At 43.7% G+C, this 18,767-nt stretch overlaps 1 protein-coding gene across 5 annotated transcripts in view; it reads left to right on the forward strand.

The window, feature by feature from the left end:
• The window catches only part of GPBP1 (GC-rich promoter binding protein 1), a 44,358-nt gene extending 42,642 nt beyond the window's left edge, over positions 1-1,716 (forward strand). For 3 of the 5 annotated variants that reach the window (XM_075488304.1, XM_075488306.1, XM_075488305.1), the window contains exon 13: positions 741-1,716. In XM_075488304.1, coding sequence (XP_075344419.1) covers positions 741-899 — 159 coding nt within the window. In that variant the 3' untranslated portion in view covers positions 900-1,716. The remainder of the gene's footprint in view (positions 1-740) is intronic. The other 2 variants (XM_075488307.1, XM_075488308.1) reach the window with 2 other exon arrangements.
• The last annotated feature ends 17,051 nt before the right edge of the window (positions 1,717-18,767 follow it).

Consider the following 18,767-nt stretch of genomic DNA (forward strand, 5'->3'; position numbering starts at 1 on the left):
AATCTAGACTTGTTTGTTTGTGGTTTTTTTGTGTGGTTTTTTTTTTTTTTTTTTTTTGGGTAGGAGTGTTGTATATACCTGATGGGGTCAGTGAAGAGGAGCTGGAAGGGAGAATCTTGTGCAATATTAAATCTGAATATTTGATATTTCCTAAGTCTAGCCACATACGTATTAATTAGAGCATTTTGAATATTAAACTCTTAAATGCTTGACTTATTGCCCAGCTTCTGCACTATGTGTGGAAATGCAGTAATTCTTTTCTTGTTGTAGAATCAGTTGTTTCCTTTGTCTCCAGTGTCTTTGACTTTCCAGCTGCATCAGGTAGACAGACTGGGATACCCGTTCCTCCCTGCTTCTCCTTTTCTGGGCACCTTCCTTATTGCAGACCCTGCCCTTCTTAGCACAGATGTTTGCAGCACTGTGGAAGAAGGGACTGCATCGCAGGAGAGACCATGTGGGAGGAGGGATCACTGGGGCAAGATGTCTGAGGAAGTGGGTGAGAAGAGGGTAAGCTCTTGTTTTGACTGCAGGAGCTTGGCATAATTGGAGCTGCTTGGATACAGGTGGCTGGCCCAGAAGTGGAGGTGCTCAGGGGAGCTTTCCTTTGTGTGTATAAATGGAAGGGTAGTGCTGTGGATCTAATGTAGCCCAGAGATGAAGATGTAGAGAATGTTGAAATGCAACAGATTATTGTGTTTAGCTGCTTCTTTCTCTAAATACATCTTGTTTTCTCATTTCAGTTACAGAAAAATGGCCTTCGGAAAAACGGCATTTTGAAAAATGGCCTCATCTGTGATTTCAAATTTAGCCCCTGGAAAAACAGCACTTTCAAACCTGCTCTGGAGAATGAGGATTCCGAGACGAGCAGCAGTGATACATCAGATGATGATGATGTGTGAAGACTTCTGTAACATCTGTAGAAGCCTGTTTTGATCTCATGAAAATTTGGGGATGTGTTGTCCAAAAAAAATTTATAATTTATGTATAACATACCCACTAGAGGAAGAATGATGGGACTTTTCTCTGAAGAAAGCAAGGAATGTTGTGTTGGGTGTGTTGAACATAACTATAATTTCTTTGTAAACGAATGTTGTAGAATGAGGACTTGGGTTGACCCAGCATTGACTTTCTTCATCACTGAAGCATTTCTGACTAGCAATGTGACAATGTAATAAATCAGACTTTCTCATTTAATAATAAAAACAAAGAATTGTGTAATGTCTTGCAAAGCTTCTGTCTTAAAATGTCCAAGTCTATAAGGAAAAAAAGGGCAGCTTGACACAGTGTTTTGCTCGCCAAGTAATTTCTTTCTTAAAATGGAAATCCTTGAGTCCACTTTGTACGCAAAAAGGGCAATGTAGCATGTTGGCTAATATGAGCAAAATGCACTAAAACTCTTTTCCTTAATTGAGCTGTTGTACTGTTCTACTTCTTCCCCACATAACTGCTCTTTAGCCGTTTGTAGTGTAGTCGTTGTTATTAACGGCAGAAGACCCTGATGTTACAGTTCCAAATTTCTAGAAGTAACCTTTAAATTGAAAGTTTTATGGGTAGTGCAAGACCCAGTATTCTCACAGTAAACACATTTCTTGTGGGAAAATAAGCACTTTGATTTTACTGTTCACATGCATAAAAATAATTACACTGACTGGATTTGTCCACTACATGGAAAATAAACTGATTTACAGAGTATTGTCTCAGTGCATAGCATCAAGGGTATTGTTTTTAAATCGGGTAAGTTTTGTTCACAATTACATTAAATGTACTCTGGCAGCAGTGACTGCATTTCAGAATGAGGTAAAAATATTTTCATCACCACATCTTGCTTTCATAGCAGCAGAAGTATATGTATGCAATAAGGACCTGTTTTGCTTACTTTGTGTCAAACTTTTTCTTTATGATCACTCGTTTAAAAAACAATATCATATTATTTATAGCTTTATTTGGTTCATTTTAGTTCCTTAAATATTTTCCACAGGGTTGTACAAACTATGTAGTGTTAATTTATAAGCACAACTGCTCTCGGTGATGTCACATACATTTATAACATAGCTTTTATATATATTTACACATTCTCCCTTCAAGACATTTTTGAATTGTACTATTTCTTATAGTAAGTAATTTGCAATTGAGAACTCTAAAGCAAAAATATTTATAAAGCTGAGATTTTGTCCGTATTTAACTTCTTTAGGAAAAACATTTTTTGTAAGGTGGCATCTATCAATTTTGGGCCAAAGGTAGTATGTTTCGTGGGGGGTTTTTTTGTTTGTTTGGGTTTTTTTTAATAAGTTTAAATAGATATTTCTATTCAAGTGGTCAGTTTTTGTCTTGGAACAGGCGTGCAAATGTTGATGTAGTTAATTTTGTCACAATGTATTGAAATACACCATTTTCTCTTCTAAATTGAAGAGGATAAAAAAGTTTCTTTTTTAAAGAGAAAGCTGCCATATCAGTAATGAAGTCTTTCCTACCTGTATGCCTTACCCACCTTCCTCCTTCCCCTCTCGTGCAGTATTTTTTACTAACTTTGACACCTTGGTGTATTCTATTCCCTTTTTGGTTTTCACATCCTATCAGCAGGATCTTCTGCCTGTCCTAATTACTTAGTGGTATGTGAATATGCTGTTTTTATTACTAAGTGAAAACTTTTTTGCCTTGGTATTTCTCAAAAGTGGGATGTAGACTTTCTTTTCCCCCCTCTTTATTCAGTTTAATAACATCTAACAAGTGTCATTTCTGTAATTAACCCTTTGGGAAGACACTATAATTATAGAAGAATTGTGTTATACTAAGTGTATAGGCTTGGGAAACTTACAGGTTGTAATTGAGAAAATTCTCTTTAGAGAAAGTAGAAATAATAGTTATACTTGGTACTTCTGTTTCGCTAGTTTATATCCTGAAACTGGTAACGGAAGCACTGGTTATAAAGAGCTGTGAGCAAAGGAGGTAACAGCAATTGAGCAGTGGTTTGCTTTGTAGAATGAAACACCTTTACAGCCTTTGTAACTTCTTTTCTGTAAGTGTGTGGTGTCTTCTCTTGTATCTGCTGTGTTGTCCATCCTGGCTCTACATACACAACGTAATTACTCTCTACTCCCACTACACCGTGTTTGCATTTCTGGAGTCTGGCATGCTTGAAACTGATGTTGCGCAGATGCATAGCCTTAACCAACTGATACTTGTGGATTCGGTTCTGGTCCTATACAGTGGTCTGTTCTGCTAGTTCAGAGACGCGTCGGAGGTCTGCACAGCCCCTAGCTTAAATGGTTATCTGCCTGCTCTGCACAGTTTGCCCCTCTGTGCAGTGTGGAAGTGAGGAAGCTTTGATGTCTCCACTGAGGAACTGGATTGCCCAATGCACGCACTTATGGCAAAGCCGAGTAGTGTGTTGGTCCTCTTTTTTGCCACCTTAAGAAACACTTTGTTTAGTCGCTGAGGAACTCTGTTTTCAGTTGAGTTTTTGATTTTTATTTTCCTGGGAAATGTCAATTGAAACAAAGTTTGGTTTTCATATTTTACTTCCATAAAATGTATGAAAGCATTCTTTTGTGCTGTCTCCCTCCCTTTTGTTCAGTGCTTGGGATGTAAAGCAGAACGAAATCTGATTCTCTAGTATGTAACAATGCAACTTTTTCCATCTTTGACTTTGTTCCTTTCCCAGGGCAATTTTAGTAGTTCATCGGCCTTTCTCTTCTGTTGTACATAAACCACAACATATCCTCTCTTGTTTTTCTGCTTGAGCAGATTAAACACCAGCAAGGAAGTCTGCCTTAAAGGCTTAAGAAGTTGGTGGACTAAGCTTGCCCACTCCCTTAGTAGGTTCTAGCAAGCTCTGGATGTTAAAGAATGCCTGCTGGAGATAGTTTGTCAGTGCAGGGCTGAAGGAGCTTGACTTCAATGATAGCAATCACCTATTGCTGCATGCAGACACGGCGCTGCTCTATGATTTGCAGTCACCGCCATTTCTCCTCTTCATCCTGTCTTTGTTGGCAGAGAACTGTATCTTCCTGGTTCCCCTTTCCATCCTTCTTCAAAAGGGAAGATGAGTGATGAGTTACTCACTGATTTTCTGATCTATTGGTGATGAGGTATGTGCCCTCTGTGTCTGCTGCTGGTATGGAGGGTACCTGTGTTTATGGTAGGGAGCTGGGGCTCCTTTACCTCATCTAGAATGACCAGAGGCCTCCCTCACTGACTTGTACAGTGCCTTTTTCTCTCTTAACTGGTAAGAGAAGCTAGTTACCTTTCCTGAAAAGAGTGTTAATTACAGTAAAGTTGCCCATTGATGCATATTGGACCCAATCAAGATTCTGATGTAGATTTTTGCTGCTTGTCATCCCAGTCTTTGAGAAATGTTATCGAGTGTGAAGGAAATTGATTTTTGTTCTCCTATGCAATTGCCCATGGGGGAAAAAATCTGCTTTATTTATGATGAGGACTTCAACTTTAGTGTTTCTTCTTTAAAGAATACCTGTTCTTCAGTAAATACATTTAAACTGCTGGCTGCTAGAAACTAGGAGAGTTTAGTCGAGGATGTCTTTGTTTTTCCCTGTTTCCTGTTTGCTGCTAGAAAGTGGCTGAGGCAGTTTGCTCAGCTGCAGGGAACTCTTGGTCTGATTAAGTATTATTGCTGTTGTGCACCAAGAATTATTGGCTCATTACGATGATAGATGTGCTGACTAGCTGGTCAGCTTCCCTTGTGCTGTTATTCATAGTCATCAGTGAGCTTTATTGCAAATTGAATGAGGTTTGTTTCATTCCCTGGATCTCTCTTCAGCCTTCCCTAGAGGTAGCCAGCAATGCATTTGCTAAACCAGCACTGGCAGCAATTTGCAAGGAGCTCTGGCTCTGTGTGAGGCATAGGTGTGTATCGAAAAATTTCTTCTGTCTCTGGAAGTGTCATGGTTTAGCTTCAGTCGGGAACTAAGCACCACGTAACTGCTTGCTCACCCTCCCCCCCAGTGGGATGGGAGAGAGAATCGGAAGAGCAAAAGTAAGAGAACTTGTGGGTTGAGATAAGAACAGTTTAATAAGGGGGGGGGGGGGGGGGGAGGATAATAATAAATTGTAATGAAAAGGAAAACAACGAGAGAGAGAGAGGGGGGAACAAAACCTAGGGAAGAAAAAAACCCCAAGTGATGGAACTGCTCACCACCCTCTGACCAATGCCCAGCCCATCCCCAAGCAGCGATCACTGCTCTCTGGCCAGTTTGGATCAACTGTCCTGGCTGTGCCCTCTCCCAGCTTCTTGTGCACCCGGCAGAGCATGGGAAGCTGAAAAGTCCTTGACCAGTGTAAACATTACTTAGTAACTACTAAAACATCAGTGTGTTATCAACATTATTCTCATACTAAATCCAAAACACAGCACTATACCAGCTAGGAGGAAGAAAATTAACTCTATCCCAGGCGAAACCAGGACAGGAGGTTTGTGCTTCCTCAGAGATTTGTAAGCAACTTCTGGGGTCTATCTCTTAGGGGGTTGCCATCTAGGAAAGACCTTCAGACAGACTAAAGAAAAAGTCATACCTTTGCCCAGCTGGTCAGTAGAGTGTACTGCGCTCTTACTGCATTCGGTGCCTACCAAAGTCTGCTTCCATTGCAGACTCTTGTGCAGATTGGATCATCTGGATGAGCTGTGAGGTCTTCCAGGGTCTCTAGTGGCATCATTTCTTAAATCCCTATAAAGATATCTGAGAGAATGCTTGCTATTTAGGCTTCATTCTGTATACATCTTCCTTGGACATCCTCTTAGTATGCAGCTATTTATTCCCCTGGCAATAGTATGATTGTTACAGAGAAATGACATTCCATACTTCCATAAATGCTCATTTACTTTCATATTCTATCCAAGTCAAAGATACTGCTTTGAAGTAGAAGGGAGTATTTTTGGCACCTGGTATGATTGCTGATGTCCAGAGAAGCATCTGCACATCAGGCTGATGGAGCTTGCGTCAATATGAGAGAACCTGAGCTCCCCTTAGGAGGCGTGGGGAGATAACTGGTTCTGGTGGTACTAAGCAAGGCACTATGGAGTTTCAGCTTGGGAAGCAAAGGAAAGCAAACTTCCACTCTGCCAGGAAGCAGCCAGACTTGAGAACTGATGCAGGAAGTTCCAAATGCTTGAAAGATGGACCTGGAGTAGCCTGGTGGCCTGAGGTATTGCATTTTGCTAGGTTACCAGACTGGCTGTGTGCTGTCCTGAGTTACCATCTTCTAAGCCTATAGATTCTGAAACAGGCCTCTCTGCACCAGGTACCAACAGACAGCTCCTGACCTGCTCTGAAGCCAGACAGTATCCACTGTTGCCTTAGTGTTCTCACAGTTGGGTCAAGGAAGGTGATGCAGCTTTTCCTCCAGCCTGTTACTCAGAATAGCCAATAGCAGGACATGATGTGCAGCTCTAATCCTACTTATTCTAGTGTGGTGGCTTCGGTACAGTGGCTTCCTTTTGATTCTTATTCCTTCTTCTGTGTGATAGCTTGATGCCTGGGAGCTCTGTGCTGTTCTAATCTTTGCATCTTCCATCTCTCATTGCTTCCTGTTGCAAGACTGCTGAAGTGGAACTATCCTTAGCAAGTTATGGAGCATCCTATCTGAGCTCAAGTGAGTGCATCATAGACAGATGAAAAATGGTTTGAGCTTTGAACCATCTGGCTTACATGTGCACACACGCAAATTGAATGTAATACAAGGGGACATAGTAGAATTGTTAGCAATAACTTATTTTCTATGCTTGCCATTTGTACCTGTTGGTGTTATTGGTGGCTCTTGTCATGAGTATCGTGTTCTTTCCTGCCCAGGATATACAGAACTTAAATTGTAGCCAGGCGAAGGGGCTCTTCATCAATTACCAGGTTTGCTTTTTTTCGTAACATTGCTTTAGGTAACAAGGTATACTGTTTGAAAGGATAATGTTTGAAATGAGCTGGTCTGTAAGGAATTGACATGTACTGTAAGCAGCCTACTGAATCAAGCCACTGTTTTTGCTAAGCTGTAAACACTTCATTACCAAAACCTGAGAAATACTGTCTGCATCGGAAAGCTGTTTCAAAAAGAAGCTCGAGTATGCATGTGAAGTACACAGATATTTTACTAAGTCCTCACATGAGCATTTTTCTCTGCTCTGTTTTTTTTTTCATTGTTCACCTCCAAAGTGGGCATGCACAAATAATCTTTGTACAAAATAAAAACATTTTCTTAGTTGAGGTTAATGAATTACTTATTCTGAAAATGTAATGTGGAAATACCTTAATGTTCCAGTTAAAGTGTAAATTAGTATAATTTAATTTTTAGTCTTTTGTTTGATGAAACTGCTGAAAAGTGAACACATTGTTGCAGGTGGAACTGGTGATACTGGCTGTGGTTATGGTTACCTTATGCTTCCACTGCAAGGATCTGTTCTCAGTCACTTAACTGCCAAATACTTAACTTTGTGGGACCAGTTTTCCCTGGCTGACCAGGTCACTGGGGATGCAGCTGCAGGTGGCAGAGCCCAACAGGTGGGCTGAAGGCAGCTAAAACTGGGGAGAACTCAATGGCAAAAGAAGCGAAAAGAAATTTCAGTGGCAAGAATAAATGGGAGCAAACAGGAGGGGGCACAAGCTCATAATTTTGAAAAGAAAGGTCTGCAATATGTTTCCATCCAGATAATGTAGCTGAAAGCGAGAGTCTTGTCTTCTGATGCCAGTGAAGTGTTCCTCCCTGTCTCTTAGTGGCTAGTCTCGTGTTAGAAGATTACAGCTAACGTCTGCTGCGTGTGATGATCTCAAGTTATGCAGCTGCATTGTAAGAAAGTAAAAGTCTTAGATGTAGACGTTTGATATGGTTCTCTTATTTCTTGTCTCTATTTTTTACATTTTTTTGCTTTGTGTTGAGAGAACATAAAGATGGTCAGGGCGTGTCAGGTTTAACGATAAGCAAGATGTTGATTTTCGTGGATGTTTCTGAAAATTTTAATCTTAAACTTAGTAATTTATTTACTTGGAGAAAATGGACCATATTGTGGGCTAACCACAAGGATGCAAAGGTAAGTTAATGCTGGTGAAGGACTCAGTACAAGAGTACCAGAGGCACGCTTAGGAGGGGAGTAGTTCTGTGTTTTGTGCACAGTGTGGATGATGTGTTAAGTAGGTAAAAACAAAACACTGAGAAGGCAGGTGTCCTGCCAGGTGAATGGTATGTGCTTATGCAATTAAAGGCTAACAAGTAACGCATGCCTGCAAGGGCTTGAAGGTTGCACAGGCTTGTGCTTCCTGGCCTTCAGTCAGGTTCTGTATTTCTCATGCTGTAAGTGCTTGACCTTAATTTTCTTTGAATACCTTTCTCTTGCTGCTTAACAAAGGTGGTCCTGATGTTAGAATAGTTTCCTGTTGCACGAATGGGAAAATTACGATTGAAAAAAGAATTAGAAAAAAGCTGGAGCTTCTTTAAAATCCCTAAGGGATTTTTAGGAGCAGGCATGTTCACCCACAGCAGTTCTGTGGGTGAGGATGAGGGCATACCCCATGTAACCCGGGGTGCAGACATGCCATTACCTAAAGGGTGCATCACTGCTAGAGTAGGGCAGGAGCAGGGAAAGGCCAGAGCTCTTCAAGGAGGTGACTGAAATGAAATCAAAAGAATTATGCACAGCCTGGCTTAACTGATGCATTGGTCAAAACCGGGCAGCTACAGTGTAGGTTAAATCTGCATTTTTCTTCAGCCTTTTTTTTTTTTTTTTTTGTCTGGCTGCTATTAAGACTTCTGAAAGGCAGATGGCCTCACCTTTGAGTTTTTGGCAGATTTTGTGGTGCAGAAATAGCGAGTCAGTAGCGAAAGGACAGTCCCAGAAGCTGCCCGACTCGGGCCGAGGGAGCAGGACGTAGACCAAGACACCTTCCCCCACTGGGCTCCCTGGCTTCTTCCCCTGGACGCGCAACGGCAGGGAGCGATTACAGGTAGAGCTGGCTCCAAGGAGCGAGGGTGGAGAGAGGAGGCTGGAGCAGAAACTGGTCTAATAAAGAGTGGAAACGATTTCTAAAGACATAGTAAGAACAAGGGGTGAAGAGGCCTATGCAGAGGCATGGCTCGTGGGGTTGGGTGGTGGAAGAGCTCGGTGTTCAGCAGAAACAGCTGAGTAAAATGAAGGATGGGCAGCTTGGCTCTGCTGATACAGGGGCTTCAGCAGTGCTGCAGCTGTGGATCAGGAGCTGCTCGTTACCTCCCGGCTGGGTCTGAGGTGCCTGGTGGGGCTGGGGGAGCAAACTGGTCTCTGGGGGAGAGCCCTGAGAGCGGCCAGTGAGGTCTTGGTGCTGCACTGGCTGCAGGAGCAATGGGTGCCATGTGGGTGGGGGGCTCAGCAGGGTTTGGGGGGGCTCAGAAACATGCCTGGGGGAGGAGAAGCTGGAAGGAGGAGGAGGACTGATGGAAAGCAGTGGGTTACAGCTCCAGGCTGAGCTGGGGGGCTTCGTAACACAGCCAGTACCTGCTGTGGGCAGCGAAGACCTGCAAGCTAGTAAGTTGGTGTCTGAATGCTTTAATGGTGTTTAAACCCTGTCAAAGGTGGAAGCAAGCGGAGGAAATGTGGGTGCAACAGTTCTGGCTGAGCAGTGAGTTGCTGGGCGGTGTCTGAAGGAGGTGTGTGGATGGGGGATGCATGGGAGCTGAGCAGAGGAGCCCAGTTAATGTCACTGTTAATTGTTTAAGAAAAAAATGGTAAAACCCCATCTCTGCTATGTGAAGTAACTGTGATAGGATTTGCCAAACCAGGATGGACAGACTTCATTAACTAATACATAGAAAGCCTCAGCAAAAAAGAAACCTTTTTGATTACCTTTGAAACAGTGACCATCTTGGCAGAGCTGCGGGGTGACAGGGGACAAATAGTGTTGTTGGCTTCACTGGGAGGTGAGTGGGAGGATGCGGTGTGGAGAGGTGGATGGTGAGCAGGGTGAGCCCTTGCTCCGCCGGGCATGAGGGAGCACTGTGGGGAGAGTGTGTGGACCGAGGAAGGGTATTTCATAATGTTTGCTCATGTTAGGGGTGCCCAGCAGCACCAATATGCTGGCTGCTGTCATCGTCGTGTACCGATGGATGTGGAGTTAATGGTTATGCTTATGTCTGGTTTTCCTGGTTGCTAATGGTGGGAATAGCAGCTTGGCTTGGGGCACAGGGAGGGGTCTCTGGGCTTTGCTGCCTGGGTGTCCGGCTGTCCTCTCTGCCTTGAGCAAGTTCTCGTTCCCAGGAACTTCTTCAGCATGAGCCTGGTCCTCCGGCAAAGGTCTTCTGTGACTGGCACCTGGATGGTGTTCTCCCCCCTGCCATCATGCAAGAAAGCTTGACCACGCAGGGACAGACAGGTCATTTTATCTTTGGCTTACTTTGGCAAGGTCCTACGGTAACATCAGTCCTTGGCCAGGCCAGGTGACCTTCCCCTCCAGCTGCTTGGCCAGGGCCTCTGCACGGTCATCCCTCGAGGCTGCTTTCTGTGCCTGTGCAAAGTGAGGAAAGTCCAGGCTTTGGGGGAGCTCTAAAGGCGGCAGGGAGAAAAGACTGTGGTGTGGCCAGAGGGAATGGAGGTGAGCTGCTGATGATTGGTTTTGAAGTATCTGATCCCCAAGAGGAAGAAGCTGCTCAATGTTGTGTGGCCCAGATCTCGGAGCTATTGACACCAATGAGCTAGATACCAGTGTGACAGGAAGAAAAGCGAATGGCTCCATGCGATGCAGAAGCAGTATTGCTTCGCCAAGAGAACAAACTTCCCAATCAATGGTCTGGTTTCTGTTTTCTTACTTTTAAATAGTATCTTCGGGCCATTTCACTCTTCACTTCCATTCCTAATTATTAACTTGTTATCTTGTGTCTCTCTCCATCTTTCACAATCTGTGCGTTCTCATAACTGCCTCTAGCTGTTGCAGATCTTCACTGAATAACATCTCTAAGTATAACCTATTCTGCCCATGTATCTAAAGATTCTTCCTTGGGGATCTTGCGCCTGCCCAGCTCTCAAGTCAGCAGTGTTGTCTCTGGACTCAGCACCATGCTACCCCACCTGTCCCAGGGTGATGCTGCACAGGTTCTTCTCCCATCTTTGATCCTCTCTAGCTCCTTCCATCTATCTCCTGCCTCTGATTACATTAATCATCCTTTTGAGCCCCCTGCAATGTAGACACTCCCACTCAATGTGTCACTTTTCACTTGACTTCAAGAGGATGGCACCTGCCTTTGGCCAGTGATGCTGGACTGTGTCATCCATGTGGTTAGGTTTGAAAAGGGCATCTTTATACTTTCTTCCATGTGGTCTCTGGAGGTCAGTGAAATTTCATTGTTTTCTTCCTTCCTAGAGACAGTGCCTGACACTTTCCCTGTCCCCCCCCAAAGTGAAATGAAGCAAAATGAGGAACCTTGACAACTCAGGCTACTCTGATCTCTTCCTGCCTGGCCCTTGGACCATATTGCATGTGAATTGTCTCTGGTCTCCCATCGACCTCTTGTAAGCAGTTTTTCCCAGTCTCTGTATGTTGTCTGATACGTTAAGGTTCTGGCCTTGGATCTATGGCTTCTGACAAGTACAGTAACACAAATAATGGCTGCTGAGACTCATAGGAACAATATCGCAACAGTTGAAATTTCTTCCCGAAATTTTCAAGACAATAGGATGTCCTGTATTGTTCATTCTAGTGCTGCTGAGGGCACTGGCATCACGTTAGCTCGCATCTAGGTAAGTATTAACTGGGTCTATCAATGTCACTTGAGCAGAAGGCAGGTTTCTAGCAGCGGTCGTGCCTGTGGGCTCCAGGAACCAGAAGAGGGTGCTGGAGATCTTCAGCTGGCTCTGGTCTGTGCTCCTGCTCTACTCACAGATTTTGTGCAACTATTGTTAGTTAATCTGGTTTTGTTTTTCTGAACTAGTGTAACTAAGTATTCTAGGTTTTTTTGATACTTTACCATACCAGCCCCTAAATGCAAGACAATTGTACTGTTCATAAAACTGCTCTACTTTGGTATAATTTATGACTATACCCGTGAAATGACTGAAGTAACTGCCTGTTGTAGGTTGGAGTTTGGCTAGAGATGTTCTTAAGCCGAAGAGCCTGCATGTATAGGTATATTGTAAAGCAAGGAGGAAAGGCGTTTCTGTTTTTAGCTACACAAATGCTGTGTATACACAAACATTTTTTTTTTTTAAAGAAACGCTAGGAGCAAAATCAGTTGCATTCACTGTTCTGCCGCGATTCTCCCCTGAAGTAAATCTCCTATTTAAAGATTGCTGGTTGCATTCATGTGCTGCAGCGACGCTGTCTGAAACTTTGCAGTTGGGTTTGGGGAAGGCTGATGTTTTTCAGTCAAAACTTGGCCTCTTTTCAGAGGTGTCTCTACCAGTGTTCAGTGTTCACAATAGGACAGGTATTTCTTTGCTTAAAAAAAAGTAGTTAAAATGGACAACAGAAAAGGCTCATTCTGATTCTGTTCATCACAGAAAGCTGACACTAGAGGGCAGAAAAGATACAGTTGAGACGTGCTCTCCTTTGTGTATTTGCAGCTAGACTGCTTCTCGTCAGAGTGGGGATGAGATGGCTTTTTACAGTCTGCAACTTGCAGTTCACTTGAAGGAGTTTTCTTTTCCACTGTGTTTTTATACCTAGTTTTTATCTCTCTCCTGCACCGTAGTTCTGATGCTGATGTATGCTTGTCGGAAACGAGTCATGAGCACTTATAACAAGTTTTTGTGGCTTTTGGACAAAATCTTCAAATCTAGGTGGCTAGCACGAAACACCTTTATTTTGAGATGTAATTGCCTCATTTTTCAAAGATGGAGAGCAAACCCATTCCTGTTCATCAGTGGGAGTAACAGATACTCGCTATGGTTGAAAACAAGACTTCACAACTGGGTTTTTAGACTTTTAATTAAAAGCAATATTCTTTTAACTATCCAGACCTAAGGGAGTTAGGGAATAAGGTGTATTAACATGCCAGCCTGTCTCTGGGATGTGAGGTGATACTCTGCCTCTCTTGCTCAGGGAGGGCAACAACACTTCTCACTAGTGTCTTCTGTTGCAACACTAATTGGGTAAGAGATGCTGCAGGTGTTTGCATCCTGGGTTAAATGCCCTCCAGTTCCTTGGTCACGTGCTTGTTTGCAGTTGTGGGCACATCCTCCTGCAGTAGGGAACAGAGATGTGTGGGGCTAGAAAGCTGCTTAAGGATTTTTATAAATAAAAATCAAAGGCTGCATGTATAATGGAGGTCATGCGCTTACACAGTACAAAGCTCTTTTATGGTAAGACTTCGGGGATTCATGGAGCCTGCAACTGAAGGAGAAGAGGCTGGCTTTTATCCTGGGACCAGTCCAAGTGAAATAAAGCTGCCTGCTGCTGTCTCCAGCTCCTTGGAAAACGGCAGGAGGTGTGCGTCCAAGAGGGGCAAAATAAATCCACAGATCTCGTCGTTGTTATTTCTGTAGTGGAGGAATTATTCCCCCATCTGCCCACACCTCAATTTGAGTTAAGGTGATACTCAAGAGTTTTTGATATACCTCTCGTGTAAAACTTCACTTTGTTCCCCATTTAAATCAGGGCCTAGATTTTCACTCCTTCAAAAAAACCAACCAAACAAACAAACCAAAACACATCTGCAAACAGTCATTCAAAAGAAGCTCTCTACCCTCATCTTTCACCACTTCTGCAACTGCTTTTTTGCCCTGTAAGAAGAGCTTGGGCATTTCCGTTCTCCCTTCGCTCAGCAGCAATATCATGCAGTGTTTCAAATCGAAGGATTTCTCCTGATTATGCCAGAGGCAGAGCAGATTACATCTTTCACACGTTGATGATTACAGTGATGCTGCACAAGCTGGGGCGTGCACGATGCATCACGCTGCTGTAAGCAGGTAGCATCGCTGTGTGGCAGTGCTCGAGTCGGAGCTGCGCAACAGAAGGAAGTCTAAGAGCTCCAGTCCCATAAAATTATTTTCATTGCCTGTAAGACAGGCCCAAATAATTCCTTTTTCTAGGAAAGAACATTTTGTAGCTTATCTTGCTCTACAAGTAAAAGCAGAATGCGTAAAGCAGACCAAAATTTGAGGGATCAGGCTGCCAGGGCAGTAGGTTTTTGAGTGAAGACATTGGGTGTACTCACCACTCTCTCTTTTTCTAGAGGAACTGGACAATAGAGCAAGGCAAAATATAGAAGAACTGAGCAACCATCTCATAAACGTCACCGTATGACGTAATGTAGGATGCAGTACGTTCTGGAGATGAGAGTTGTAAGTAGGAAATATACTTTTCTTCAGCTGAAGACTTGAGGTTTTTTCATGTTAAACCTTTCGTAACTTTCTGTTGGAGATGGAAATATATTAAAAAATAAAAAATATACATTGCAGGTTTGTTGATTTTTAATTCTTACCCACAGAAAATTCTTCAAAGCCAATGCATACGTGTGTGTGTGTGTGTATATGCATACACATATAATTTTTTAAGCTGTGTGAGGACTCCAAGAACAGATCCTGTTTCAGTCCTTAGTTTCTTTTTGAGCCATCTCATTTTCCGTTGGATGTTTCATTGTTTCTGCCTTGCCTGTTAAAGGACACACTGCTCAGAAGTTTAAAACTGTTGTTGTAGAAACTAAGGCCCATGTATCCAAAGATACATAGGTTGCTGCAGCGGGCAGAGACACAGCTTTTGCTGGAGGTGTGTGGTTTGAAGAAACATGAGGAGGTTCAGAGGAGCACCCGACTGCAGCATGTGCTGCCTTGTGTAAGCAGAATATGCCTTTATTCTCCCTCCAGGCTGGGGCTACCTCCCAAGAGTCGTAACAAGTTAGTGTCTGTTTGTTACTGATTAAAACCCGGCCTGGGTGAAGCAAAATATAAACTTTCTGCAGAGGCTTGAGTGCTCTCAGGTTATTTTCAAGTGTGGTAGGCATGGACTGAGTAAGTCTGAGTGAGGACCTGGAAGAGCCGATCAGGAGTAATCATGCTGTCTCCTTCCTGAGCTGCCTGTTTAATAACCCGCAGGTGGCACCTGTGCCAGCATAATACCTACAGATCTTTCTGAAGTGGATCCTTCTTGTGCTGGCCACTATAATTTTTCAGGATATACTAAACCACATGGTGACTTTTGAACATGTCAAGCAGTTCTCTGCAAAGCCAGGAGGCTGGTCTGTGCCTCTGTCATGCTCTTCCCCAGGCGTGAGGAGCATTGCAGGGCTCGAGGCTGTCACTGGGAGCCACTTCTGGGGTCACCGCTGCCAAGTGAGCCCACCGAGCCCAGGACAAATGGTTCCACTTTTCCAGACTTTTCAAGAAAGCCAATTCTTTTTTTCTGCAAGTATGTGATTTATATTAATGTTTGAGCAGTGAATTGGCTTACTATGCAGGGAAATTGGAGGCAGTTTTTCCAAAGATTATTTACCATACATCTAAAAACCACAGTGTCTAATTGAGAAACAGAGAGCTCTTCTCACACAATGTTTGTACATACAGATTAATATATTCTGGGGTTAAAGCGAACGCTTAGCCCAATGAACTCATCAAGTTTGTTTGTTGGTTTTATAGACCTTACAATGTGCATGGGTTTACATTTGGGAAACAAAAGCAGCAATCCGCAGCTCTTGGCTTTCGTGTATCAGATCTTTCCTAAATGAAATTCAAATATGCTTTTGTAATAGTTAGCTTTGTGTTGATATTATTTATTATATTCTTTCCTAACCATCAGTGCTGGTCACATCAATAAAATAAAAGGGTAGGGGCAAAGTCAATTTTTTTTAAACCAGTATTGCTGTAACTCATTACCTGCAGGTGTTAAAGCTTCATTTTCCTCCTGTTTACTGAGCAAAGAAAGTAAGTCACTTCATGTCTTATTGATTTTGAGCATTTTCATGTTCATATTGATTTGAGCAATTTTCATTTCTCTTTCCGGATGTGTCTAGTATTCCTACAGGCAGGTTATATAAACTGCAAAGTTCCTATGCACCAGAATAATATTTGATTTGCAGCCGTGCAGAAGCAGCTTGATTAAACCATTTTTCTTTTCTACTCCTCAAGAAAATATTTCTGTTCCTACTGGGCTCTTACTAAAACCATATTTATATAGAAAGTCAAGATTTTTCTTGGACCTAACACCAGCTGGCAGTGTTCATCCAAGTATGCTGATTTGCATTTTATGAGTTTTAAAATCTCCTATTGTATTCTGGTTCTAAAATCCTCAACAAGAGCACTGGGTGGAGTTGGTCACATTGTAATTTTTATGAATTTTATATATAGCTGAACTGGAGTTACACAACTATCTTCAGTAGGAACTGATAGATCTTAAGATTTCACAGAATCACAGAATGGTGGAGGCTGGCAGGGACCTCTGGAGGTCATCTTGCTCAACCTGCCTGTTCAATTAGGGCCACCTAGAGCTGGTTGCCCAGGACCAGGTCCAGAGGGCTTTTGAATATCTCCAACGATGGGCAGTGGGTTTGAATTCATCAAGATTACTCTTGCCTGCTGAGGTAACGTGGCCTGGGCTGCCTGCCCTCACCTTCTGCTGGGGGCCACCTCCAGGGCTGGGCCACCTCCAGGGCTGTGCCACCTCCAGGGCTGTGCCACCTGGGCTGCCCTCGGTGGTGATGCCAGCCGCGTGGGGCTGTGTGCCGTTGCGGTGCGGGTGCAGACAATTTAAGGGGCTGCAATGGGGCTGTGCATGGCCCCACAGGCTCTGCAGCACCGTGCCAAGCTGTTGTACAGCCTGTGTGACCCGTGCTACAGGATGCCGAAACACCTTGTGCCCTGGCACTGAGCTCTGCCCTACAGAGCCATGTCCCTGCTGAAGGGAGGTGATGTTCAGAGCTGCCAGCCCATCCGGCCGCTTGGATGTTTTCCCTCTTCTTGCTGCAGTAGGGACAGCGTGAAAGCACGTGCGTGCCCCAACTATTATCACACGCAGAAGCCTGCAAAACCACCCCGGGCATTGTGGGGTGTCAGTTCTGGCTGCTGCTCTGCCCGAACCGCAGTGGTGCTGGGAAAGGGCTCGTCCCTAACACCGGGTTGTACCTGGCCGCCCACATGGCCGCCCTGCAGAGCCTTTGGTGCTGGCTAGGTGCTAACCAACTACTGACAGCAGAGAGCCGCCCGTGTTCAGTGCTATCAGTCCTCTGTCTTTATCGCCAGCATAAACGCACACAGAACAAAGCAAGGGAAGCAAACTGGAAGCTAAATGGATAGGAAGGCAGAGGAATAGGCTTTTCTTTGTCTTTGTGCAAGGTTTGCAGGAAAAGTTTTAAAAGGCCTGAATACCTGGCATTTGTCCACTTCAGAGGTGGTCCTTTTGCAGATGAAACTGCTCTCCAGGGTCTACATATTGGATAGTACTCTGTTGTCAAGAGTGTGAGAATTAATGCTTAGGGAGGGGGAGAGGGGGAGAAATGGTCCTTGGAAAGAACTGCATAACTCATGTCCAGAAGAACGGTACCAGCTGCTGATGTGATTGCTTTGAGATTATGGAGAAAAAGGTGGATGTCTCTTGGATTCCTTCAGGTTCTTGGAAGTTTAACTGCGAACACAGGAATGTTTTTGCCAAGACAAACAAGCAAGTGGATATTTAGGAAAGCAAAACAAAACAAAAACCTTCTGGAGTTTGGGAAAAAGCTTATGAATGGTTGGAATCAGCAGCAGGTGAAAAGCTTGTGTATTAGTGATAGTGCCTAAAGACCTGGTAATGTCAAACACTCTTCCAAGGGGGGAGAGGGGAGTGCTATTGCCCCCAAACAGCTTGCCACCTTTTATTCAGGCATAACTCCCTGGAATTAAGAATATGAAGGATTTTGTGTGCAAGATGTGCCACTCGCTTGAAAGCAGCACCAGTGTCTGACCTGAAATACTGAGTAGTGCACAAATGGAAGAAGTGCAAAAGTAACTGGGAGGACAAACACGTTAGCTCTGTGCTTCTGCTGTGCCAGGGCATGGAGAAGATGAGCCTTCCTGACATCCCCGCACAACTTTTTCCCATTTTTCATAGAATGCTCCATCAAAACAGAGTCAGCTCCAGCTATCGTCTTCAAAGTGAGGTTGTAGGTACTTCCCACCAGCTACATGCAGGCATGGGAAACTGGAGCCAAAGTGACTGTTCATATGTGTGCTGGAGTCTGTGGCAGAACTGGAGATGGAAACTTTTCTGCTGGCACCCAGGCCTCTCTACAGGGGAGGCTCCATCCTTGCTGTGGGTTTGTGGTACCATTAGCTGTTGCTGGAGAACATTGCCAGATAAATTGGCCTGTGTAGTCCTGTGTATTTATTATTCCCATTGTTCCTGTTCCAATGGCATTTGTCTTGCTTAAGTGGTGCAGTAGTTTTAGCTACTTTCCTTCTGGTTTCCAGTGTAACTCTGGCCAACTGTCCTGTGATAATTCAGTTGCATACCCCTGGCTTATAAAGCTTATAAACCTCCGTTTTCACAGTGCAGGTAAAATTGTGATTAAATCTTCCTGCTTATTAAAAGGTACTCATAAAATTGAGATATTTTCACATTTTTCTGAGCAGTCCTTAATATAATGTTAACAGTTGTACAGCGTTACTATTTGTATTGCTACAAGATGGCTCTATTTTATATCGCAGTGGAATGGAGCGGAAAACAGCCAGCAAGTTATTTCCCCAGCCATGCTGGCCTCCTTCTCTTCCGTCGTGCACTCTCTGGAAACAGGTCAGACTTTCCTGAATTGCTTTATTTTTTGTGAACATCTTTAAAATCTGGATAGACTTGCACAGAACTGTTAGTATTAATTAGGCCAGCAAAAAATGGAGAGATCTG

This window comes from Mycteria americana, chromosome Z (assembly GCF_035582795.1).
Source record: "Mycteria americana isolate JAX WOST 10 ecotype Jacksonville Zoo and Gardens chromosome Z, USCA_MyAme_1.0, whole genome shotgun sequence".
Lineage (NCBI taxonomy): Eukaryota > Metazoa > Chordata > Aves > Ciconiiformes > Ciconiidae > Mycteria > Mycteria americana.